Here is a 27,009-nt window from a genome sequence, read left to right as displayed (position 1 = left end):
GTTTCCATGTTGCATCATTTAATCAATTAATCAATGGAAAGACAGCCTTTATTTTATTAATTGCAAGGGGAAATATCACCCTCATTTGAATACAATTTAATGGCAACGCAGGAAATTGGTGATTTCCTTTCATGAGTCCTGTGTTGATCCCGGAGTTGGAAAGCAAACATAATGAGAGAAAAAATGGGTCTTGCTTTTACACGGCACCCTTTTCATGACCCCAGGACATCCCGAACACCTTGCAGCTGATGAAGTTCCTCCTTAGTTCCTTCTGAGCTTCATCATCATTGTTACACAGGATGTGCCGTCTCCTATTTGCACACAGCTTTGCTCCACAAACACCAAGGTGGCAACAAACAGATCATCTGGTTTAAGCCAGGACCATTCCTTCAGTAGTCTGACGAAGGGTCTCAAGCCGAAACGTCACCTCCTGATGTTCTCCAACGATGCTGCCTGAACTGCTGAATTATCCAGCACTTTGTGTCTTTTTTGGTCAACCAGCATCTGCAGATTTTACTTTAGGCTTCACTTTTAGACTTTAGAGATGATACAGCGCGGAAACAGGCCCTTTGGCCCACCGAGTCCACATCGACCATCGATCGCCCCGTACACTAGCACTATCCTACACACAAGGGACAATTTACAATTTTACCGAAGCAAATTAACCTACAAACATATTCATCTTTGGAGTGTGGGAGGAAACTGGAGTACCCGGAGAAAACCATGCGCTCACAGGGAGAACGTACAAACAGCAGCCATAGTCAGGATCAAACCCAGATCTCTGGCGCTGTAAGGCAGCAACTCTACCGTTGCACTACTGTGCTGCCCCAGAGTTCCTTGCGTCTAGAATGTTTTTAAGTGTTTTGATTAAGGAAGGACTAATTAATGGCTGGGAGATGCAAGGAACTGCAGATCTTGAGCAAAACACAAAGTGCTGGAGTAACTCAGCGAGTCAGGCAGCATTTTGGGTTGGGCCACTTCTTCAGAATGGCCGGGATAGAGGGCGTAGTGGCATAGCTAGTAAAGATCTTGGCCCCATTGACCCAGGTTCAGTCCTGACCTCGGGTGCTCTCTGTGTGGAGTTTGCATGCTCTCCCTGTGAACGTGAAGCTTTGCTTTGAGGGCTCCGGTTTCCTCCCACATACCAAAGATGGGCTAGTACATTGGCTACTGAAGTTTTCCCCGAGTGTGTAGTTGAGTGGTAGTAGCTGGGGGGGAGTTGATCAAAACATGGAGAGAATAGATCGCAAGTAGAAATTGGGCAGGAATTGCTTTTACTCTGAGAGCCAGCATAGAATGTTGCCAGGACTCGAGGGCCTGAGCGATAGGGAGAGGTTGAGCATGCTAGGACTCTATTCCTTGGAGCGCAGGAAGATGTGGTGTGAGCTTGTAGAGGTGTACAAAATCATGAGAGGATTAGATTGGGTAGACGCACAGAATCTCTTGCCCAGAGTAGGGGAATCGAGAACCAGAGAGGTTTAAGGTGAGGGGGGAGAGATTTAATCCGAACCTGAGGGATAACTTTTTCACACAAAGCGTGGTGGGTGCATGGAATGAATTTCCGCGGGAGGTAGTTGAGGCAGGTGCTATCGCAATGTTTAAGAATCATTTAGACAGGTGCATGGATAGGACATGTTTCGAGGGATATGGGCCTAATACAGGCAGGTGGGACTCGTGTAGATGGGACATGTTGGCTGGTGTGGGCAAGTTGGCCTGAAGGCCTGTTTCCATTCTGTATGAATCCATAACTAAGAATGGACGGGCCAAATGGCCTATTTGAATGTATTGAAAAACAGAAACTTGGTATGTTTGCAAGAACTCTCATGATCTTTGAACATTGCTGAAGGTATTTATTCACAAAATGCTGGAGTAACTCAGCAGGTCAGGCAGCATCTCAGGAGAGAAGGAATGGGCGACGTTTCTGCAGTTATTTTCTTACACTACTCTTTGAACAAGTGTTTGAGTAAGTGTTAATGTAAGCCTGACTGCGAGAGAAGACGGCAGGGAAGGGAAATGACATTCTGGCCTTCCATCACAGTGACGAGGGGACTGGAGGAGACTCACTGTGATGGGATGTTTCTTTTGTTTGGTGTTAGTTTATGATTGTATGTGTTATTGCATTTTTATTAATTATTCTTATTGGTCTTACTGTTGAACTGCGGGTAATTTTTCATTTCACTACACATTTATGTGTATGTGACAAATAAACGACTATTGACTATTGAAGTGACTTTGAGAGGGCACTATGGGGGCTGATTTAACATTGTTTCTGAAGGTAGGCCCCTTTGACAGTGCAGGGCAACTTTCTAGCAGCATTGGATTCTCAGCTTGATCAACCTCTCATGGGACTTGATCCCACAAACCTTTGTCCCAGTACTCCATGCGAAGAGTAAATGAGACTGGAAGCCTGACGACGTTTACTTAAAGAAATCAAAGTCGGCCGGGAGTGTGTGTGAATATTTTTTAAAAAGCACAATCAGCAAATTTGTGGTAATGATCACATCAGTGTTTTCTCAGTCAATGTGTTTCCTGGATGTAAATCCCGAAGTGCGGTCAGCTGCAGAATACCGTGGGATCGACACCACACTCTTGTCACTGGTGTGAAACTTGATCCTGTGCTCAATGCTTCTTGTTCCAACAAGAACTGAAACCACTCGTGAGTTCAACGCATCATCCCGTTCTGAAGGATGTGGCACTTTAATTTTTAATCCCATTTATTATGGCTAACCACAAACCACTCATGAGCAAGGCTAATGGGGAGCTACTTTTCTCTTAAACGATTACATAAATTGGACAGTAATCCAGAGGTCTGGAGTAACAAATTTGGAGACATGTCAGCTGGGGAATTAAATCCAGTTATTTAATTTGTGACGTTAGAATTAAAGGCTAGACACGAGGATATGTCGGGGCTGGAATCTTGAGTGGAGGACATGGTAGGCCACATTTCACGGAGTCATATGGCAGGGAAACGGGCCCTTCGGCCCAACTTGCCCATGCCGACCAAGATGCCACATCTACACCAGTCCCCACCTGCCCACATTTGGCTCATGTCTCTCTGAACCTTCGTTGAAACAAGGACCTGCAGATGCTGGTTTGCACAAATGGAACAAATGAGAAGTAACTCAGCGGGTCGGACAGCATCTCTGGAGAACATGGATAGATGATGTTTCGGGTCGGGGCCCTTCTTCAGTCTGAAAAAGAGGTGGACAATAGACAATAGGTGCAGGAGGAGGCCATTCGGCCCTTCGAGCCAGCACCGCCATTCAATGTGATCGTGGCAGATCATTCTCAATCAGTACCCCGTTCCTGCCTTCTCCCCATACCCTCTGACTCCGCTATCCTTAAGAGCTCTATCTAGCTCTCTCTTGAATGCATTCAGAGAATTGGCCTCCACTGCCTTCTGAGGCAGAGAATTCCACAGATTCACAACTTTCTGACTGAAAAAGTTTTTCCTCATCTCAGTTCTAAATGGCCTACCCCTTATTCTTAAACTGTGGCCCCTTGTTCTGGCCTCCCCCAACATTGGGAACATGTTTCCTGCCTCTAACGTGTCCAACCCCTTAATAATCTTATACGTTTCGATAAGAGGTGGAGGCTCTTGAAGGGGGAGGGGGAGGGTGGGAGGAAGGCGACAACATTGATGGGTGGAAGGAGGAAATAGGAGGACAAGGTGTGAGGGAATAGTGTTTGTAATGGAGGTGTCCCACACTTCACGCAGTGCCCGACATTGTGTAGTGTCTCGTACTGTTATTGTGCCATGCCACACTGCGCTTGAAACCAAACCCAGAGGTGCTGTGATATTTCTCAGAATTGCAAAAAGGCAGCACTTGTGAACCAGTGTGGGGAAATGAGTGCAAAATAAAATCAAAGCCCCAGCAGGGACATTTCGATTTGCATGTGGTCACAACCAGATGTATGCTGTGAGTGCAAAATGAAGGCCACAGGTTGTGACCTGTTAATTGGTGCCTGTCGGTAAATCCATGCAGACTGATAATGCCGTGTCACGGTTTGGTTCCCTGAGCAGACTGCCCAGCTTGTCTGGAGAAATGCCTCATCACCAGAACTCACCAACAAGCACCAAGACCTGGCTTGGCTGTGGGTGAGAGGGACTCTCCCAGGCAGGTCATTCCTGCATCGTCAGAATCGTACCACCGATGGCGGCTGCCCTCGGGCCTGCTGCTCTGGAGAGGAAACAGGTGTCCACCTCTTCACAGAGTGTGGATTTGCGAAGAGGGTCTGGAGAAGGTTGCAAGAGTCCCCGTTGCAGTCTATCCCAAACAGCTCCGTAATGGAGGGCTCTCTGATTCTATGTTCCCAGGGACACATTCAGAGACAGACGTCGAGTGCACCTGGAAGGTCATCAACTCGGCGAAATACGCTCTCTGGTCTGCCCGAACCTTGTTGGCCTCCCAGCGGCGCGAGATGTCCGTCGGGGAATGTAGCCGACTGGCACTCTGCAGACTGCAGGATTACAGGCTGAGGGACGCACTGAAGCTCGGGGCAGCCAACGCCAAGGCCCTGTGGGGGAGGGCCACAGTCTAGGGTCCTTCCACTGCTGGTCATTGGAGAGCAGAATGGTGGAGACACTCCTCAAACAAGGGAAGGGATATCACCACAGTGGGCCACATGAATGGCAAGGGTGCCAGGTATAATTATGGTTTTTGAGAACACTACCAAATATAACGCTGCTGAATGTATGAGAATTCATACCTAATGGCGAGCTACTTTTCTCTTAAACGATTACATAAATTGGACAGTAATCCAGAGGTCTGGAGTAACAAATTTGGAGACATGTCAGCTGGGGAATTAAATCCAGTTATTTAATTTGTGACGTTAGAATTAAAGGCTAGACATGAGGATATGTCGGGGCTGGAATCTTGAGTGGAACACAGAGTGCTGGAGTAACTCAGTGGGTCAGGCAGTATCTCTGGAGGACATTGTAGGCGACATTTCACGGAGTCATATGGCAGGGAAACGGGCCCTTCGGCCCAACTTGCCCATGCCGACCAAGATGCCACATCTACACCAGTCCCCACCTGCCCACATTTGGCGCATGTTCCTCTGAACCTTCGTGGAAACAAGGACCTGCAGATGCTGGTTTGCACAAATAGAACCGTGGTGCAGAAGTAATTCAACGGGTCGGACAGTATCTCTGGAGAACGTGGATAGATGATGTTTCGGGTCGGGGCCCTTCTTCAGTCTGAAAAAGAGGTGGACAATAGACAATAGACAATAGATGCAGGAGGAGGCCATTCGGCCCTTCGAGCCAGCATCGCCATTCAATGTGTTCATGGCTGATCATTCTCAATCAGTACCCCGTTCCTGCCTTCTCCCCATACCCCCTGACTCCACTATCCTTAAGAGCTCTATCTAGCTCTCTCTTGAATGCATTCATAGAATTGGCCTCCACTGCCTTCTGAGGCACAGATTCACAACTCTCTGACTGAATTTTTTTTTCCTCATCTCAGTTCTAAATGGCCTACCCCTTATTCTTAAACTGTGGCCCCTTGTTCTGGACTCCCCCAACATTGGGAACATGTTTCCTGCCTCTAACGTGTCCAACCCCTTAATAATCTTATACGTTTCGATAAGAGGTGGAGGCTCTTGAAGGGGGAGGGGGAGGGGGAGGGTGGGAGGAAGGCGACAACATTGATGGGTGGAAGGAGGAAATAGGAGGACAAGGTGTGAGGGAATAGTGTTTGTAATGGAGGTGTCCCACACTTCACGCAGTGCCCGACATTGTGTAGTGTCTCGTACTGTTATTGGGCCATGCCACACTGCGCTTGAAACCAAACCCAGAGGTGCTGTGGTATTTCTCAGAATTGCAAAAAGGCAGCACTTGTGAACCAGTGTGGGGAAATGAGTGCAAAATAAAATCAAAGCCCCAGGAGGGACATTTCGATTTGCATGTGGTCACAACCAGATGTATGCTGTGAGTGCAAAATGAAGGCCACAGGTTGTGACCTGTTAATTGGTGCCTGTCGGTAAATCCATGCAGACTGATAATGCCGTGTCACGGTTTGGTTCCCTGAGCAGACTGCCCAGCTTGTCTGGAGAAATGCCTCATCACCAGAACTCACCAACAAGCACCAAGACCTGGCTTGGCTGTGGGTGAGAGGGACTCTCCCAGGCAGGTCCTTCCTGCACCGTCAGAATCGTACCACCGATGCCGGCTGCCCTCGGGCCTGCTGCTCTGGAGAGGAAACGGGTGTCCACCTCTTCACAGAGTGTGGATTTGCGAAGAGGGTCTGGAGAAGGTTGCAAGAGTCCCCGTTGCAGTCTATCCCAAACAGCTCCGTAATGGAGGGCTCTCTGATTCTATGTTCCCAGGGACACATTCAGAGACAGACGTCGAGTGCACCTGGAAGGTCATCAACTCAGCGAAAGACGCCCTCTGGTCTGCCCGAACCTTGTTGGCCTCCCAGCGGAGCGAGCTGTCCGTCGGGGAATGTTGCCGACTGGCACTCTGCAGACTGCAGGAGTACAGGCTGAGGGACGCACTGAAGCTCGGGGCAGCCAACACCCTGTGGGGGAGGGCCACAGTCTAGGGTCCTTCCACTGCTGGACATTGGAGAGCAGAGTGGTGGAGACATCTCTCAAACAAGGGAAGGGATATCATCCCAGTGGGCCACCTGAATGGCAAGGGTGCTGGGTATAATTATGCTTTTTGAGAACACTACCAAATATAACGCTACTGAATGTATGAGAATCCATACCGTGGAGAATACCGGAGGAATTTTGCACAGTTCTAGTTTTGTACATATTTTTAAAATCCTGAATAAAGTATATTTTGATTATTAAAAAAGGTACATGTAACAGTTCAGGGAAATGACTCTAATTCCTAGGGTGAACCTTCTCAGGAAGGTTAATTTCCCAACAGGCCCAGGCTGACAAATGCCAGAAACGGGCACAAACAAGAGGGGCGGCGTGGTGGCGCAGTGGTAGAGTTGCCACCTGAAACAGGCAGCAGAGGAAGAATGTGCAAACTCCACGCGCACAGCATCCGCAGTCAGGATGGAACCCGGGCGGCATCAGTCTGAAGAAGGGTCCTGACCCGAAATGGGTGGCACAGTGGGGGGCACAGCTGGTAGAGTTGCTGCCTCACTGAGCCAGGGAACCAGGTTCAATCCCAACTACTGGTGCTGTCTGTGCGGAGTTTGCACGTTCTCCCCGTGACCGTGTGGGTTTCCTCCCGGGGTGCTCCGGTCTCCTCCCGCATTCCAAATACATGCAGGTTTGTAGGTTAATTGACTTCTGTAAATTGCCCCTCGTGTGTAAGTTGCAAAAGTGGGATCACATCTAGTGTGAACGGGTGATCGATGGTTAGCATGGACCCAGGTGTGCCGATGGGCCTGTTTCCAATTTGTATCGCTGAACTAAACAGAACTGAGACATTTCCTATCCATATTCTCCAGAGAAGCTGCCTGACCCACTGAGTTACTCCAGCACTCTGTGAAACGTTACCTATCCATGTTCTCCAGGGATGCTGCCTGACCCACTGGGTTAATCCAGCACTCTGTGAAACGTCACCTATCCATGTTCTCCAGGGATGCTGCCTGACCCACTGAGTTACTCCAGCACTCTGCGAAACGTCACCTATCTATGTTCTCCAGAGATGGGCGGCACGGTAGCGCAGCGGTAGAGTTGCTGCTTTACAGCGAATGCAGCGCCGGAGACTCAGGTTCGATCCTGACTACGGGTGCTGCACTGTAAGGAGTTTGTACGTTCTCCCCGTGACCTGCGTGGGTTTTCTCCGAGATCTTCGGTTTCCTCCCACACTCCAAAGACGTACAGGTATGTAGGTTAATTGGCTGGGTAAATGTAAAAAAATTGTCCCTAGTGGGTGTAGGATAGTGTTAATGTACGGGGATCGCTGGGCGGCACGGACTTGGTGGGCCGAAAGGGCCTGTTTCCGGCTGTATATATATGATATGATATGATATGCTGCCTGACCCGCTGGGTTAATCCAGCACTCTGTGAATCATCACCTATCTATGTTCTCCAGAGATGCTGCCTGACCCGCTGAGTTACTCCAGCACTTTGCTCCACACACATTCCACGCAGGCAGCACCCGTGGTCAGGATTGAGCCTGGGTGTCTGGAGCTGTGAGGCAGTAACTCTGCCGCTGCACCACTGTGCCATCCTCTAGCCATCAACGAAGCTTGATGCAGCACTGCTGTGAGGAGTGACTGCGTGTGACTTTGAGCACTGTTTTTGCACATTGCCATTCACCGCACTTATCTGGATACATGACCCTACTTTCATTTCTTTTGAAGATGTTGCAAATTTCACCCGTAATCTTCCTCTTTGTTTTCTGAGTGCACGAGCTGCCCAGTGGCTCATGTGCTCAGCCTTCCCCTCGTCCCGTGAATTGGCAGTGTCATCAGCAGATGTCCACTGACAATAACAGACCAAAGTCTGTTAAGCTTTGGAATGCGCTACCTGAATGGACTGTAAAAGTAGATTTACTGCAAACTTTTGAAAGGGAATTGCAGTTGAGGGTTTCTTGCCTGTGCTTGAGATTGGATAAGCGGGGTCGTTTTTCCTTGGTAGATGAGGGATGTAAGGGATCTGAAGAAGGGTCCCCACCCAAAATGTCCTCTTCTACCCTTTAATGTTTCCTCTTCGCCATGTTGTCCTCCCTCTCCCTCCTCCCTCTCCCTCTCCCTCTCCCTCTCCCTCTCCCTCTCCCTCTCCCTCTCCCTCTCCCTCTCCCTCTCCCTCTCCCTCTCCCTCTCCCTCTCCCTCTCCCTCTCCCTCTCCCTCTCCCTCTCCCTCTCCCTCTCCCTCTCCCTCTCCCTCTCCCTCTCCCTCTCCCTCTCCCTCTCCCTCTCCCTCTCCCTCTCCCTCTCCCTCTCCCTCTCCCTCTCCCTCTCCCTCTCCCTCTCCCTCTCCCTCTCCTCTCCCTCTCCCTCTCCCTCTCCCTCTCCCTCTCCCTCTCCCTCTCCCTCTCCCTCTCCCTCTCCCTCTCCCTCTCCCTCTCCCTCTCCCTCTCCCTCTCCCTCTCCCTCTCCCTCTCCCTCTCCCTCTCCCTCTCCCTCTCCCTCTCCCTCTCCCTCTCCCTCTCCCTCTCCCTCCCCCTCCCCCTCCCCCTCTCCCTCCCCCTCTCCCTCCCCCTCACCCTCACCCTCCCCCTCACCCTCCCCCTCTCCCTCTCCCTCTCCCTTCCCCCTCTCCCCCCTCCCCCTGTTTCTGTGCTGTACAATTCCATGACGCAACGACTAAGGTTTTAGAATTGGATGGAAACTTTTTAAGGTTTGGGCTATGAAGCATTTTGTAGGATTATGGAGAAAGAGTAAGGGATTAGGTTTAAAAATTGGATAGTCCCATTGAGGGAAAGGCACAGACATGATGGACCATAGGTATTGCAGTTGGGAGGTCATGTTACAGTTGTACAAGACGTTGGAGAGAAGCCACATTTAATATGTTGCGTTCAGTTTTGGTCGCCCTGTTATTGGGAAGATGATGTTACGCTGGATAGGGCGCAGAGAAGATTTACAAGGATGTTGCCCAGAGTAGGGGAATCGAGAACCAGAAGACATAGGTTTAAGGTGAGGAGGGGAATGATTTAAGAGGAACCTGAGGGGCAACTGTTTTTTTACAAAGGGAGGTGGGTGTATGGAATGATCTGTCTGAAGGGTCTCGACTCGAAACGTCACCCATTCCTTCTCTCCTGAGATGCTGCCTGACCTGCTGAGTTACTCCAGCATTTTGTGAATAAATACTTTCGATTTGTACCAGCATTTGCAGTTATTTTCTTACACGAGCTGTCTGAGGAGGTAGTTGAGGCACGTACTATCACAATGTTTAAGGGACATTTGGACAGGTACATGGATAGGACAGGTTTAGAGGGATAAGGGCCAAAACACAGGCAGGTGTTTTGCCCACGTCCACTGACATGCCTCAACTACTCTAGTAAGAGTAGCTGAACTAATGTCAGTGGACGTGGGCAAGTTGGGCTGAAGGGCTTGTTTCCACACTGTATAACTCTACGACCAAAAAGCCTCCTTCCGTGTGGTGCAATTCTACAATTCCCTGATTTCTTCTTCATTTTTGTTCCACTCACAATGTTACCCTGACATAGATTGAACTTTTCTTGAATCCATAAACAGGGTCAGATAACCTGATGAAAGAAGGGGTATGGTAGCCCAGGCCAGGCGTGCTCTTGCCCAGTGACAACACTGATGTACAGCCCTGGTCACACTCTCCAGACACTGAGTATTGGAAACCATTAGAGATTTATTCCTCCCACTCGTAAGATACCAGGAGCCAACACGGGGTCATTGCTAATGGGGCACAAATTCAGAGTGAAACACTGGATTGTCATTGTTTAATAGTTTAAAGAGTGCAGGAGCCTCAGGCATAAAATCCCTTTCCTTCCCCTTCTCTCCCTATCCCCATCCACCTGCATCTCTCCTTCCGGTCTTACATTTCATTCCTCTTCTCTCCCCTAACACTCTTTTCACCTCTAACGTTTGTCACCTAATCCACCCATCACACTGACACTGAGTATATGTGTAGGAAAGAACTGCAGATGCTGGTTTAAATCGAAGGTAGACACAAAATGCTGGAGTAACTCAGCGGGAGATGCAGCATCTCTGGAGAGAAGGAATGGGTGACGTTTCGGGTCGAAACCCAAAGGTGTAACATTACAGTCCCTTGATCAGCCACTTTTACACATAAAGTGTGGCCCATAAATTCTTAAAGGGATGGTGCAGTGAGTGTTATCAGATAGGATCTTGTCCCTCATCCTTCAGCTTCAATTAATGCTGCACTGCAGATACTCCCCCATTCCTTCTCTCCAGAGATGCTGCCTGTCCCGTTGAGTTACTCCAGCATTTTGTGTCCATCTGCAGATGCTGCTTGAGTTGGTCAGGGTACATGAAGGCATCGTGTATCTGGGACCATGGTTAATAACGAGACCAAGCCACGTCAAGGGTCAAGAATGTTTTATTGTCATATGTCCCGAAACAGAACAATGAAATTCTTACTTGCCACAGCACAACAGAATATGCAGACATAGTACTGTAAAACCCATAATGAACAACAAAATAAAAGTTGTATCTATATATATATATACATATATATATACACACACATACATGTACACACACACACATACATATATGCATACACATATATACACATGCATATGGATGCACACACATGAGCACACACACATATTGTGTGCGTGTGTGCATATATATGTCTGTGTATATATGTGTGTGTGTGTGTGTGTGTGTATGTGTATATGTGTGTGCATTTAGATGTGTGTGTGTATAGTTTTGTTTATGTATACACATACGTATATATATGTGTGTGTGCATATATGTATGTATATGTATGTGTGTTTTAATTTCGAGATACAGTGCGGAGACAGGACCTACGGCCCACCATGTCCATGCCCACCAGCGATCGATCCCCTTACACTTTCATTATCCTAAACACTAGGGACAATGTACAGTGTTTTACTAAAGCCAATTAACTCTTAAACCTGTACATCTTTGGAGTCTGGGTGGAACCCACGTGGTCACAGGGGGAACATACAAACTCCACGGGGGGGGACATACAAACACCCGTAGTCAGGATCGAACCCGGATCTCTGGCACTGTAGGGCAGCAACTCTACTGCTGCGCCACTGTGTTGTGTTCAAGAGTGTTTATTGTTCAATGTTTCTGAGAAAAGTGCTCTTACTCAGGAAACAAGTTCACTTATTTGACCAAACCTACAGCAAATCCTTATGATAAAATCAAAGTTGCTGCTGTAGGATGAAGTGAATGGACCATTGATTCATGATGCAGATTATGTGTGCAATATCAATTCTTGTCTCTGTGCATGATTGATGTATTAATCACCCAGTTATCTCCGTGCCAGCCTGGATAAGTAATGCTACTCTATAAATGATACTCCATATAAAAAATTATATATATATATATATATAGAGAGAGAGAGAAAGAGAGTAGTTGACCTAAGACTCTGAATGTTAAAGGGTATGAACAACTTAATCTCTTCGAGTGCTTTCACAAGTAATGTTAATCGTTTAAAATCATTCCAATCCAAGTTTCTTCGTGCGGCAAGAAGCTGCAATTTAATATTGTCTCTTTTAAAAAAATAATTGCCTCTGCTAAGAAAATCTAATCACATTAAATGTAATGGAGAATCATATTTTACAAAAATATTAGTTTTATTTGCCCCCATTACACCAGAAATTGCATTTCCAAAGTATTTATTTGAAATCCTCAGATTAGATGTGCAGTCGTATCAATCAATCTATCTATCTATCTATCTATCTATCTATCTATCTATCTATCTATCTATCTATCTATCTATCTATCTATCTATCTATCTATCTATCTGTCTGTCTGTCTGTCTGTCTGTCTGTCTGTCTGTCTGTCTGTCTGTCTGTCTGTCTGTCTGTCTGTCTGTCTGTCTGTCTGTCTGTCTGTCTGTCTGTCTGTCTGTCTGTCTGTCTGTCTATTACAAAACCTCTCATCTTATATCAAATACAGCCAAAACAGTACACGATAGGGCAACAATTTTAGGCCCATCTTACTCACCATTGGCCTGCGGTTCAAATGGTTGATATATTTTTTAATTTATTCATTTGTTAAAGTTTAAAAATCACTTTTTAAACTTTAATAAATTCATTTTCCACTTGCCCTGCCCATCAGCTGCACCTGCGCAGTAATACCTCCGTGTTCAACGTCACAATGGGAACTTAAACTCCGCACTTGCGCAGTTGGGGCCTGTTGATCTAATCTTTAAGTAAGATGGCCATCGGATCCGCACATGCGCAGGTTGGGGGAGGGTTGCCGCTCGGAGGGGGGCGGGACCCACCCGAGTGAGTGGCGGCCAATGAGGGGGGGCGGGTTGAGGAGAGCTCTCCTGCTGCTGGCCGCCGTGATGGCCACCCGGGGCCGGGGTGAGTGGCTTCCTCTCCCCTTTCCTCTCACCTCACGCCTGCCCCTGGCCCCAGGGGAATGTTGAGGGGGGTTGAGGGGGGATGGAGTTGGTGAATGGTTGGGGTGGGGGGGGGAGGAGGGGGTTAAGGGGGTGATAAGAGGGGGTTGAGGGGGGAATGGAATGGGGAAGGGATGGGGAGGGGGAGGGGAGGGTGCTGCACCAATGCAGGAGAGATTTCGGCCCAACGGCTCCACAGCAGCTAGTATATCACCAAAAGTCACCAGTATTATGACTCTAATCTCTTTTTACCTTTCATTACAGGGTCGTCATGTGAAGACTGGACAACTAGCCGCCATTAAGGTTATGGACGTCACAGAGGTTAGCTTATAGTTATTGATTAGGTTATTGGCTAACAAATTTTCATCTCCATAATTTTTAAAACATGGAGAGATCAGTCTGAAGAAGGGCCCCGACCCGGAACATTGTCTGTCGACATCTCTCCACAGATGCTGCCTGACCTGCTGAGTTCCGCCAGCAGTTTGTTTTTTGCTCCAGATTCCAACATTCACAGTCCCTTTTCCCTCAAAGAATTTATTTCTTTGTTCTTGCATGTTGTGTAAAATAGAAAGATAAGAGTTTCACTCTTAATGAACTGGAATAACTATTGTTGTCTTTTGCGTACGTATTTCTTAAATGCTGCAAGCTAGCATGAGGTGAGGCAATTCTAAGGGAAAATAATTCACCTGCTTTACTTTAGGTTAGAGTTTAAAGATATAGCGTGGAAACGGCCCTTTGGCCCACCGAGTTCATACTGACTATCGATCACCTGTACACCAGTTCTATGTTGTCCCACTTCCGCATCCTACATGTAGGGGCAATTTACAGGACACCATTAAACTACATACCTACATGCCTTTGGAATTTGGGGGCAAGGCAAGGCAATAGCACATTTCAGCAACAAGGCAATTCAAAGTGCTTTACATAAAACATTAAAGAGCAATTAAAAGCAATTAAAAACAATCATTGAAGAGAATAGAAAATAAAAACAAGCTAAAATAGAATAAGTCAGGGATAAAATACAAGAATAAAAGTTACAGTGCAGTGTAAGAAATGAATAATTATTTGATTTAATAAAAGGCAGCATCAAACAGAAACCCCCCCGCTGTCACAGGGAGGACAGACAAACTCCGTACAGCAACCATGGTCAGGATGGAACCCGGGTCTCTGGTGGTGAGGTAGCAGTTCTACTGCTGCGACACTTGGCTGCCTATATTCCCAGCTGTGTGGACAGACAGCGCTGCAGCAATGATTACGTTCACTTGCTAGTGAAAAACAAAATGCAACGTCGCTTCACATCAGCGGGTCATCTTTTTAACTTAAAGAACGGGTTGTCTTATTATCCTTGGGTATTGGCAGTCTTTAAAAATACCAGTTCAACTTTTCCTGAGATAGTTATTAACATTTTAACTCAGAGGATACAAGGAATTGAAGACGCAGCCATTTAGAGTTATACAGCATGAAGCAGACCCATCCTACCAACTTGGCATGCTGACCAAGCCCATGTTTGGCCCATATATCCCTCTAAACCTTTCCTATCTATGTATCTGCCCAAATGTATTTTAAATATTGTTATGGTACCTGCCTCAACTACCTCCTCTGGCAACTCCACCACCCTCTGAGAGAAAAAGTTGCCTCTCAAGTTCATATTAAATATTTCCCCTTTAATGTTAAAACTATGTTCTCTGATTCTTGATTCCCTCCCTCTGGGTAAAAGGCTCCTGTGAATCTACCCTATCTATTCCATGACTATGACATGAAAAGCCATGTTAAAATCATTTAACGTGACTTTTCAACATACCAAAGAATTTCTGAGTCTTCTTGTCCCCCTAGCCTGGGGTTGTCCCCTTATTGGGTGATTGTGCAGCTCGTAACATGCATAGGTGGTGGGAGGTGGGATTGTGGAAAGAATACTGTTGTTCCTTCAATTGTTCCACAAATCGGGCTTAATTGACCTGTCCTTTCACGACAATGGTTCAGTGGATCCTTATCACATATATCAATGCACAGTGAAATTATTTTTCTTGCATGCATTTTAATAAAATTATTGCCATGCATAAATACAGTTCCAGATTAAATATAGAATGTATGGAAACAGCCCACTGAGTCCTAAATGCTAGAGTCGCCAGGTTTCAGCGCCATTTTCAAAGTCCCAGCTGCATTTTCAGTCAGAGAGTTGTGAATCTGTGGAATTCTCTGCCTCAGAAAGGCAGTGGAGGCCAATTCTCTGAATGCATTCAAGAGAGAGCTAGATAGAGCTCTTAAGGATAGTGGAGTCAGGGGGTATGGGGAGAAGGCAGGAACGGGGTACTGATTGAGAATGATCAGCCATGATCACATTGAATGGCGGTTGTGGCTCGAAGAACCGAATGGCCTCCTCCTGCACCTATTGTCTATAAAGGACCATTGCAGCCATTGCCTCCATCCGGATCGTCCGGCTAACCGCCATCCTTCTCTTTGGAACGTGGGAGGAAATGGGAGCGCCCAGGGATAGCCCACACGATCACAGGGAGAATGTCCAAACTCCGTGCAGACAGCACCCGGAGTCAGGATCAAACCCGTGCCTCTGGCGCTGGAAGTAGCAACTCTACCCCTGCGCCACTCTACCGCATCATGGGGACCTTTTAAAGAGCCGGCTTGCCACAAGCTAAATAATCATACAGAGTGGTGCAAATAGACAATAGACAATAGGTGCAGGAGTAGGCCATTCGGCCCTTCGAGTCAGCACCACCATTCAATGTGATCATGGCTGATCATTCTCAATCAGTACCCCGTTCCTGCCTTCCCCCCATACTCCCTGACTCCGCTATCCTTAAGAGCTCTATCTAGCTCTCTCTTGAATGCTCTCTCGCCAAATGTGGAGAAGATGCAGCAAAGAGCAATGTGATGTTAATTCAGAGGCACTCATCTGCACAATAATGAGGTCACGTAAAGTACTAAAAGCACCTAACTGCACACGGCTACATAAATGACAAGGAATTTTTGTCAGTCTCCATTTTTTACTGACTGAAACATTGCTCTATTGTAATGAACATTTGGTATTTTTCTCTTTCTAAATCACTAACAAGCATTTAAACAGCGACAAGCGTGGATATTGTTAGCTACTCGCTCTATTAATTTAGTTTAGTTTAGTTTGGAGATACAGTGCTGAAACAGGCCCTGGCTTTGGCCAACCAAGTCCGCACCGACCAGCGATCGTACACTAGAACTATCCCAGACACCAGGGACAACTTACAATTAACAGAAGCCAATTAACCCACAAACTTGTACGTGACTTTCGAGTGTGGGACGAGACCGGAGCACCCGGAGAAAACCCACACGGTCACGGGGAGAACGTACAAACTACGCACAGACAGCATCCGTAGTCAGGATGGAACCTGGCGCTGTAAGGCAGCAACTCTACCGCTGCATTGCTGTGCCACCCTATTGTCGCACAAGAATGTAAAAAAGTATAAGTTGACCTCCTCTAAAATAGGTATTCAATTTATCCAGAGTAAACTATGGGGTTTCATCTGTGTCAAGAACGTTAGATTAAAGTTTAGTTTAGTTTATTTTTGTACAGTGGAACAGTAGATGCTTTTGTTTTGCGTGCCATCCAGTCAAAGAAAAGCCGATACATGATTACAATCAAGTCGTCCAGAGTGTAGAGATAAAGGATAAAGGGTACAACATTCAGTGCAAGATAAAGTCTGATTAAAGATCTCTAATCATATATGTGGGAGGTCAGGACCAGACTCCAACTGATGAGAGTTCAGTTGCCGGAGTACAGCTGGGGGGGGGGGGGGGGGGGGGGAGAAAGTGCCCCTGAATCTGGAGGTGTACGCTTTCAAACTTCTGTACCTCTTGTCTGATGGGAGAGGGGAGAAGAGGGAGTGACCGACCGGGGTGAGACTGGTCCTTGATAATGCTGGCTGCCTTGTCGAGGCAGCGTGGTGTAGATGGTCTAAAACATGCCTGCACAGCTTGTACTCTGATTTGTGTGATTCCTCAACTGCTCATATCTATCACCGACTTGTAAACTGTTCAATCATCATAACTTCAGGAAATCCTGTTCAAAGGATAAACAAGCCATTAGTATATATCTGTCAAAAATGTGGCTACTATAGAGATATGTTCCCATGCATGTAAAAGTGTGCAACTCTCTCTGTCAGCATGTTGACTTTGATTTTAGTTGGACTAGTATAGATCACACATTCAAAAGTACAGTGGATATGTTCAATCAGATTATAATAGAGACGGCTTGGCTGTATAAACTGTAGCTGATCAACAGTCAATAATCTGTGTACACAAAGTGTATTTAAGCCTTTTGTTTTTGCACAAAGTGGGCTTGGGGGTGTGTCAGAAGACAGTTAGCTTATCACGTTCTGTAATTGTAGTGCCATCAATCATTTAACTGTGTTAATGTTCAGTAAGCCAGCGTTTCGGTCACTTTAACATTAAGAAACTTGCCATCAATCAAGATAAATGTCAATTGTTGGAAAGGTGGCAATAAAGTGGAGTATTGGGGTCAGTTCTGGCCGCCCCCAGCGCAGGAAGGATGTGGAGGCTTTGGAAAGGGCACAGAGGATGTTTACCAGAATGATGCCTGGATTAGGGGGTATCAGCTACAGGGAGAGAGGCTTGGGCAGACTTGAACGCCAGCGGTTGAAGTGAGATCTGATAAATGTTTATAAAATTATGAGGGGCACAGACAGGTTAGACAGCCAGAACCTTTTCCTCCGGAATGTAAATGCCAAAGACCAGAGGGCATAGTATTACGGTGAGAGGGACAAGGTTTAAAGGAGAGATGTGCCGGGCAAGTTGTTGACATAGAGGGTGATGGCTGCCTAGAACACCCTGCAGGGGGTGGTGGAGGCAGATCCGATAGCGGTGTTTAGGAGACTTTTAGACAGCTACATGGAAGGATATGGGTTACGTGGAGGCAGAAAGGTGTTGGTCTTGGCATCATGTTTGGCACAGACATTATGGGGCAAAGGGCCTGTACGTAAGCTGTACTCTTCTATGTCCTATGTTTCAGATCAAGAACCCTTCATCAGAATGGGACACGTGACAAAACGCCCGTGATTTAAGTTGCAGGGACAGGCAAGGGCAGCAGAGAATAGAGAAAATGCTGATTTCTCTTCTCATTAGTGTAGTTGAGCTTAGAGATATAGCGCGGAAACAGGCTCTTTGCCCCAGCAAGTCCGTGCCGACCAGCGATCCCCGTACATTAGCACAATCCTAACACATTAGGGACAATTTACAATCTCTATCGAAGCCAATTAACCTGCAAACCTGTACGTCTTTGGAGTGTGGGAGGAAACTGGAGCACCTGAAGAAAAACCACGCGGTCACAGGAAGAACGTACAAACTCCATACATATAGCACCCGTAGTCAGGATCAAACCTGGGTCTCTGGCGCTGGAAGGCAGCAACTCTACCGCTGCGCCACTGTGCCGCCCGTATTCGCAGCTACAAGTTATTTAAATTTAATTGTTACTTTGATAACTTTGGTCTCCAACTTTCCTCTGCAACTTCTCTTTTTTTTATTCTTGAGCTGAGACACTGATTCTGTTTTTTTCCACACAGATGCTGACTGATCTGCTGGGTATTTCCAGCACTTCCTGTTTGTTTCTCATTCCCATTACCTCCAATGTTTCACTCCAACGACTCCCTACCTTTCCCTGCACTTTACCTATTGTCATTTTGTTTGGCTTGACTGTATTTATGTCTCGTATTCACTGTTTTCATCGGTTAGCGGGCAAAACAAAAGCTTTTCACTGTCGACACAAGAAACTGCAGGTGCTGGATTTGCAAAAAAAATCACAAAGTGCTGGAGTAACTCAGCGGGTCAGGCAGCATCGCTGGAGAACAAGAATAGGTGACATTTCGGGTGGGGACCTTGATGCTGCCTGACCCGCTCAATTCACTTTGAGTTTCAGGTCCTGACCTGAAACGTCACCTATTCCTTAAAACGTCACCTATTCCTGTTCTGCAGAGAAGCTGCCTGTCCTGCTGAATTCAGTTTGAAAATGGGTCCCGGCCCAAAAGGTCTGCTATTCATGTTCTCCGGAGATGCTGCCTGACCCGCTGAGTTACTGAAAGCACATTGTAGCTTTTCTCTGTACCTCAGTGCACATGCTAATTACAGACTTAAACCTAATATATAAACCTTGGGCGAATACACGATTACATCCTTGCTTTGTGGAAGTAGGGATGTAATGAGACTAAATCGGTAGCAAGGAGTTAGCCTGATGAAATCCTCCTTTCATTCTCAGCTCCGCTCAGAATGTGGTTCCAGATAAACATGAACCATGAGAGGTTGTGGTGTGGCAGCCTGCTCCTGCTGTGTCCCATTGCTTCCTCTTGAGTGAATGCACATTGCAATGCCTTTGGTCCTCTATCTCACTCCACATCCTTCCTCTCCTTCGCAGGAAGCAAGGATCCGGGTCATCTTCCTCTCACTGCTGAGTTGATGGGAAAGTGGTTCGAAATGTATTTTAAGACAACGGATTGCTCCCAATGTTTTTATGGTATTTGATGGAATCAAGACTGCTTTATGTCATATTTCCTGAAACAGAACCATGAAATTCTTACTTCTGAGGCTGGGACCAGAGGCCACAGCCTCCGGATAAAAGGACGTACCTTTAGAATGGGGTTGAGGAGGAATTCCTTCAGTCAGAGGGTGGTGAATCTGTGGAATTCATTGCCACAGGCGGCTGTGGCAGCCAAGTCAATGGATATTTTTTAGCCGGAGATTGATACATTTTTGATTAGTAGCGGGTGTCAGGGGTTGTGGGAAGGAGGCAGGAGGATGGGGTTGAGAGGGAAAGAGAGATTAGTCGTGATTGAATGGCAGAGTAGACTTGATGGGCTGAATGGCCTAATTCTGCTCCTATGACTTATGAACTTTTTTTAAACAACATTTTTCAAAATTTTGTTGGGGATGATAAGTATGGAACCAATTCCATTCTTATCATTCCCAACAAAATTTTGAAAAATGTGCAAGGATTATTCCCAACAAAAATTATCCTCAATCTACCTGTGGTATCTCAAGTCCCCTTTAATTAAAAGCACTGCCCACTCGCGGAAACTCAACGCCCTTCCCGAAATACATGACCATTTGCATCAGTGTTCAGCATCGTGCATTGAGTTTGACAAGAAAGTGGGTGAACATGTCGTTCACTTAACGCCTCGTTGATTCGCGTCTCTCAACGCCGGGCAGGTGAGATCAACTCTCATCCAGGTCAAATTGAAATGCAGCAAGTATTAACTTAAATCCCCACTTAGCTTTAAAAGTTCTTCACCCTCAAATCTCCAAAGTCTAACGATGGCCTTCCCCTGATCTTGTTAATCTCGCCAGCCTTTTATTTCAGGACAGTTGTTGAGAGTTTCTGGTGGTAGTCTGTTCATTTTACATGCTGCAAATTGTACTTGTGCTGTTGACCGGAAGCACGGGGTTCAGTTTCACTGCACTTCCCTGGAGCTTCATGCCCTCGCTTCAATCGCCCAGGATTTAGTTTAATTTAGTTTAGAGAAACAGCATAGAAACAGGCCCTTTGGCCCACCGAGTCCGCACCGACCAGCGACCCCCACACATGAACACGGCCGTACACACACTAGGGACTACATTTACACCCAAGCCAATTAACCTACAAGCCTGTATAGGTTGGGTGTGCAGGAGATTTTGAGGGTGAACTCAAACATATTACCATTTTTGCTGGTGTCAGAGAAAAGACCAGGGCTCACCTGTGTATGCACACGTTGGGTATATCCCAAACCAGAATGGAGGATGATTAACACTGGGCTCGCATAACAGCTGGAAAATGGGAAGGACTGTTCCTTCCATCAAATGTGGTTTGGTTATCAGCCAAGAGAAGTCAGTGAAGAAACTGGAGGCCTTCCAGTTTGGAGATTGGGGGGATTTGCAAGCCTCACAAGGGAATTTCAGTTTCATCCGAATAATCAGTTCCCAGTTTCTTTATGCGCATTGTGTTCTAGTGTGTCTAGTGGAAGTATTAAGGCCAACAAGTGGATGGTCATGTATTGTGCAGCCATGTCCTATCCATCGTGTGCTTGACCATATCCGAAAACTGCCATTGATCAATTAGATAAGGCATTTGTGAGAGCTTGGGCGAGGATCACTGTGCACCATATTAGTTCCCGTACTTCAGGAAAGATGTTGATGTTTTTCAAACTGTTCAGAGAAGATTCACTGGACCATTTCATGGTCTGTGGGAAATAGGAACTGTACCCTAGCTTCTGGGGAGGGCTATTCAGTAGTCTGATAACAGCGGGGAGAAGCTGTTCCTGAATCTGGTGGTACATGTCTTTGGATCATCTGTGCAGCCTGAACAGACGTCTTCTTTAATGTACAGGGAAATACACCCCTGAGAGTATGCGGACTCCAGGAACAAATGCTGTAACAAATCAACACTGTGCGGAGCACCGATGTATTGGATAACTGACTAACACTTCTGAACAGTGCAGAGATCTTTTGCATCCAGCTAAGAGACCTAGGTTTGATAGCTTGTCAGGCGGTAGGGCGGTCCGGTGGAATTGTGGTAAAATTTCTGCCTTACAGCGCTGGCGATCCGGGTTCGATCCTGACCACGGGTGTACATTCTCCCCCTGACCTGTGTGGAATTTCTCCAGGTGCTCCGGTTTCCTCCCACACTCCATGATTAATTGGCTTGTAAAATTGCAAATTGACCCTCGTGTGTGTCGGACAGTGATAGTGTGCGAGGTTCGCTGGTCGGCGCAGACTCAGTGGGCCGAAGGACCTGTTTCGGTACTGTATCATTCAACTGAACTAAACAAGCAGCGACTCTGACAGTGGAGCACACTTTAAAGGATAAATGAAGATGTGTAATAAATGTCAAGCACGTCCCATAAGTGAATGAAAACAAGCTAATGAGTGTGATGATGCAAAGGAGACAAACAAAATGGCTGCTTGTTATAGACGATATCAGCCTGAGAGAACAATACAACAGTGGAGCGAGTCAGAGGAACAGATTGTTGGTGGCAAACCTGCTCCATGTATCAAGTAACAAAGCGGAATATGAATTAGTAAACCTGAAGAGCAGTACGAGATATTTCAGCTACTATGTTGAGAGCCATTCTAAGGCGATCACCCTCCTTCATTAATCAACGTCAATCCATATAGGTAATCATTAGAAGGATTTGCAGGATATTGATGAGTGTAGTGGGATCTGGATGCCACTTCCTCAAGGACTGGGAGAGATGGAAACTCATAAAATGGTAGAAATTACCTAGATGTGTGCTTGAAGACTCATTCCTTGCAAACCTCAGGACTAAGAGCTCGAGATGGCATCAACTTTTTAAATGTTTGGTTGTGGCTGGCATGAACACAGAGGGCCAAATGGCCTCCTGTAAAGACTTGAGTCTTTAGACTTTAGAGAGATGTGGCATGGAAACAGGCCCTTTGGCCCACCCAGTCCGCGCCAACCGGCGATCACCCCGTACACTAACACTATCCTTCACATTAGGGATAATTTACAATTTTATAGGTCAATTCACCTACAAAGCCGTTCGTCTTGGGAGTGGGGGAGGAAACTGGAGCATCTGGAGAAAACCACGTGGTCGCGGGGAGAATGTACAAACTCCGTACAGACAGCATCCGTCGTCAGCCCGGGTCTCTGGTTCTGTAAGAAAGAAACTCTACCACTGCGCCAATTTCTATGGTGCTATAAATTATTATTATTACCAGTTCTGTTAATATCAAACATAGAGTAGAGGTGTAACAACATAAGACATGGAAGCAGGAGGAGGTCATTTGTGCCCGCTCTCCAATAAAATCAAGGCTGATCTTTGACCTCTGCACCACTTTCTTTTTTTCTGAGGTGTGAATGATAATCTCATTGTACACAGCACGTGTTTAGCACATGAACAGAGGTTGGTCTTTGTCAGATCCTCGCCTTGATCCGGATATAATAAACACACTCCAAGGACACTGAACGCAAAACATGCAGCTTATTCCTCCTCCATTCCTTTAGATCCCAGCAACTTGTGATGTCTCTCCTTTATGACTCATAGTAACACGTGATACATTTAAATACAATGTAAATTACCATGACAGTCCCCAACTTCCACCATGAGGATTACAAGTTCAGGGTTGCCTTCCCATCAAAATATGAGCCCCTTGACTTGCATTGTTGTGGACGGCTTGTTAGATAATCAGCATGAACAGATGGCGTCTTGGATGATCTGCATGTCACGGATGGAGATGAAGATGAGTTGCACTGTCATTAAAAATAATCTGCCAGATCTTTTTTTTCTCCCCACTCTCACTTCCCTTGTCCTTCCCAGCTATTCCATCCTCCTCCTGAATGCTTCCTCTTTTGCCCACCATCCTCACCCCTCCCGATCACTCTCACGTTATGTTGCTTTAATCTCGTTGAAAACCATCCATGGCGTTTGCTGTGGGCGACACAGTGGTTACAGCTCAATGTGCCTGAGTAGCCTGGCTTCAATCCAGACCTCCGTTGCAGTCTGCACAGAGTTTGCACAATCTCCCCGTGCTAGATTAACTGGCCTCTTATAAATGTCTCGAGTGTGTCAGCGAATGGTTGAATCGCGGGAGAATAGATGAGAATGTGGGGAGAATAAAAAACAAAATGGGATTCAGGTATGGTTAGTGTAAATGATTGGTTGATGGTCCATGTGGGCTTGGTGGGCCTTCTTCCATGTTGTATCTCGATGACCCTGACTGGAATCTCACAGGCTCTGCAGTTTCTTTTAAATGCATTACAAAACCTATTGCCGGTAGTTCAGGTTTATGCAATAGGGTTAGTCACATTCACTGTGAAAGATGTGTCGTGACACTCATGACAAAACCATAGATGCTGCCGCAAGGGTAACATCAACTCCTCCTTCTGCAGGAGATGGGTGGAGGTGTTGCATCCCATGTTATATCTTTCCCCTCTCACCTTAAACCTATGTCCTCTGGTTCTACTCTGGGTAAAAGACCGTGCATTCACCCTCTCTATTCCTGGCGGGAACTGTCTCGGATCATGAGGGGAATGCACAAAGTCTTCTACCAGAGTGATGGAATCAAGAACCAGAGGACATAGGTTTAAGGTGAGGGGAGGACAGATTTAATAGGAACCCGGGGGGCAACGTTTTTTTACACAAAGGGTGTTAGGTATATGGAACGAGCTGCCAGAGGAGGTAGTTGAGGTAAGTCCGATCAGAACGTTTAAAAACTATTTGGACAAACTATAAGATAGGTTTAGAAGGATATGGGCCATAAGTATGCATGTGGGGTGTGTAGATGGGCCAGGTTGGTTGGCATGGACAAGTTGGGCTGAAGGGCCTGTTTCCACCCTGTATGACTATGACTATAAATCTAGTTGCACTGTGCAATTTTGGCAGCATGTATTCCAATGGCTCAGATTTTGCTGTAACAGGGCAGATAATGGTATGTGGCCTCCACTACTGAGGTTTACACATAGATCTTTAGGGCCGGCACATTGATGCAGCGGTACAGTTGCTGTCTTACAGTACCAGAGACCCGGGTTCGATCCTGACTACAGGTGTGGAGTTTGTACATTCTCCCCGTGACCTGCGTGGGCTTTCTCCGGGATCTCCGGATTCCTCCCACACTCCAAAGACCTACATTGCCTAATTGGCTTCGGTAAAAATTGTAAATTGTCCTTAGTGTGTAGGATAGTGTTAGTGCGCGTGGGTCGCTGGTTGGCGTGGACTCAGTGGTCCGAATGGCCAGTTTCCACGCTGTATCCCAAGATTAAACTAAATTAAACTAAACGCATTGTACTCAGTGTATAGGTTTTAGGAAACTGCAGCCAACTGAAGCAATGACGTTGAAGAACTGAGATCTGAACTGTACAAACGATGTGGGAGAAAGGTGATTTTAAATTCATATCCAGCATTGCAAGAGAAACTCATGTTGCTCTTAGGTTGCCATTCAGCTGGAAAGAGTGCAGTAATCCATGAGGAAGTTAACAGGACTTGAAGGCCTGAGCCACAGGGAGAGATTGGTCAGGCTAGGACTCCATTCCCTGGAGCGCAGGATGCTGATCTTGTAGTGGTGTACAAAATGATGAGAGGAATTGGTTGGGTTACCTAGACTCAGGGAATCAAGAATCAGAGGACATAGGTTTAAGGTGAGAGGGGAAAATTATAATATGAACTTGAAGGACAGTTTTTTTCACTCAGAGGGTGGTGGGTATATTGAATGAGCTGCCAGTGGAGATGGTTGAGGCAGGCACTATAATAGCATTTAAAGGACACTTGAACAGATGCATGGATGAGAAAGGTTTGGAGGGATAAGGGCCAATTGCTGGCTGGTGGGGCTAATGTAGATTGGTCTGCTTGGTCAAGTTAGGCTGAAAGGCCTGTTTTTGTGCTGTATGCCTCTGTAAACAAAAGGAGGGTTTTATTCAGAGAGGAAGCAAGTCAAAAAAATAATCAGAACCTCAACAAGAACGAAAACCTGAAAGAATGAGATTTTAATAATTAATCTTCAGTAAGTCACTCAGCAATTATAAACAATTGTCAAAATTGTAGAATGAAAATGTAATTGCAGCATATAACTGCAAGTTTAGCTTGCATTTACTGAAGAAGCTTCCACCCACTCAGTACATTTCAGTTGTAAAAGAGACAGGAAAAGACATTGCTATTGAACGTCATGGGGGGAGCCATGCGACTTAAATAGCAATTTCTGGGTATGGAGATATCCGCTGCATCTGAAGTTTAGAGGCTGAAGATTTTATAGTATTCTTCACTTTGGCAAACTATAACTTTAGACTTTCGAGGTACAGCGTGGATAAAGGCCTTCAGCCCACCGAGTCAACGCCGACCGGCGATCCCCGTGCACTAGCACTACCCTAAACACAAGGGCCAATTTACAATTTACAGAAGCCAACTCGTCTACAAACCTGCACATCTTTGGAGTGTGGGAGGAAACTGAGGCACCTGGAGAAAAGCACGCGGTCGCTGAGAGAAAGCACAAACTCCGTAGAGGCAGCACCCATAGTCAGGATCAAACCTGAGTCTCTGGCGCTGTAAGGCAGCAACTCTACCGCTGTGCCGCCCTAAACCCTGCACACTGGACTGTCCCTGAGCCAACGCAAGAGATTACAGAATTTTAAGTGAAAATCACATCTAGTGCAGCGCAAGTTTCAGTAATCTTCGGTGTTAGGTTTAAAAGCATTGCATAAGAAATAGGCCCCATCCCCAAAGTTGGCTGTATCCCCAAGCGAATTAGTAACAATGGCCATTGCCACTTATTTTATGTTAGCTGCACTCCAAGAAGGCTCCTAGTGTCAAGTTGGATTATGGAGACATGAGAGTCGGTAGACACACAGAGTCTCTTGCTCTAAGTAGGGGAATCGAGGACAAGAGGACATTGGTTTAAGGTGAGGGGGAGAAGATTTAAGAGGAACCTGTGGGGTAACTTTTTCACACAAAGGGTGGTGGGTGCATGGAACAAGCTGCCAGAGGAGGTAGTTGAGACTGGTACTATCGGAATGTTTAAGAAACATTTAGATGAGTACATGGACAGAACAGGTTTATAGGGATATAGGCCAAATTCAGGCAGGTGGGACGAGTGGAGGGAGATGAGGCAACTTAGTTGCCATGATCAAGTTGGGTCGAAGGTCCTGCTTTTAAGCTGTATGACTTTAACTCTTTGACCTAATTTTTTTCAAGCTGGATTACTTGGGCACAGTGTCACTGAGTTTAATTTTTCTTTTGAATTTATCAACTAATACATCCCATCAAACTAACAATTTACTCTCCATATCTTCTAAACATAAGTTTTATTAATTTGTAATCCTGTTATTCAGGCGATGACTGAATTAAATCGTACGTCGACAGGTACACGGCCTTTAGACAGGTACATGGAGAGGAAATGTTTAGGGGGACATGGGTCAAACGCAGGCAGTTGGGGCTAATGTAGAGAGGGCAGCTTGGTTGACATGGGCAAATTGGGCCAAAGGGCCTGTTTCCATATTGTATGACTCTATCTTGCCAGATTAAGTAGTTTAGACAGGTATAATAACATTTAAAAGACATTTGGATAGGTACA

General features: G+C 46.3%; 1 protein-coding gene across 1 annotated transcript in view; it reads left to right on the top strand.

Moving 5' to 3' along the window:
• The window catches only part of LOC144600523 (mitogen-activated protein kinase kinase kinase kinase 4), a 267,504-nt gene that overhangs the window by 44,534 nt on the left and 195,961 nt on the right, over positions 1–27,009 (top strand). Inside the window, exon 3 of the mRNA XM_078412188.1 lies at positions 13,225–13,281. Coding sequence (XP_078268314.1) covers positions 13,225–13,281 — 57 coding nt within the window. The remainder of the gene's footprint in view (positions 1–13,224; positions 13,282–27,009) is intronic.

The sequence above is a fragment of the Rhinoraja longicauda genome, chromosome 15 (assembly GCF_053455715.1).
Source record: "Rhinoraja longicauda isolate Sanriku21f chromosome 15, sRhiLon1.1, whole genome shotgun sequence".
NCBI classification, from domain to species: domain Eukaryota; kingdom Metazoa; phylum Chordata; class Chondrichthyes; order Rajiformes; family Arhynchobatidae; genus Rhinoraja; species Rhinoraja longicauda.
The sequence above is the reverse complement of the archived record's forward strand: the minus strand, read 5'-3'. Positions and strand labels throughout refer to the sequence as shown.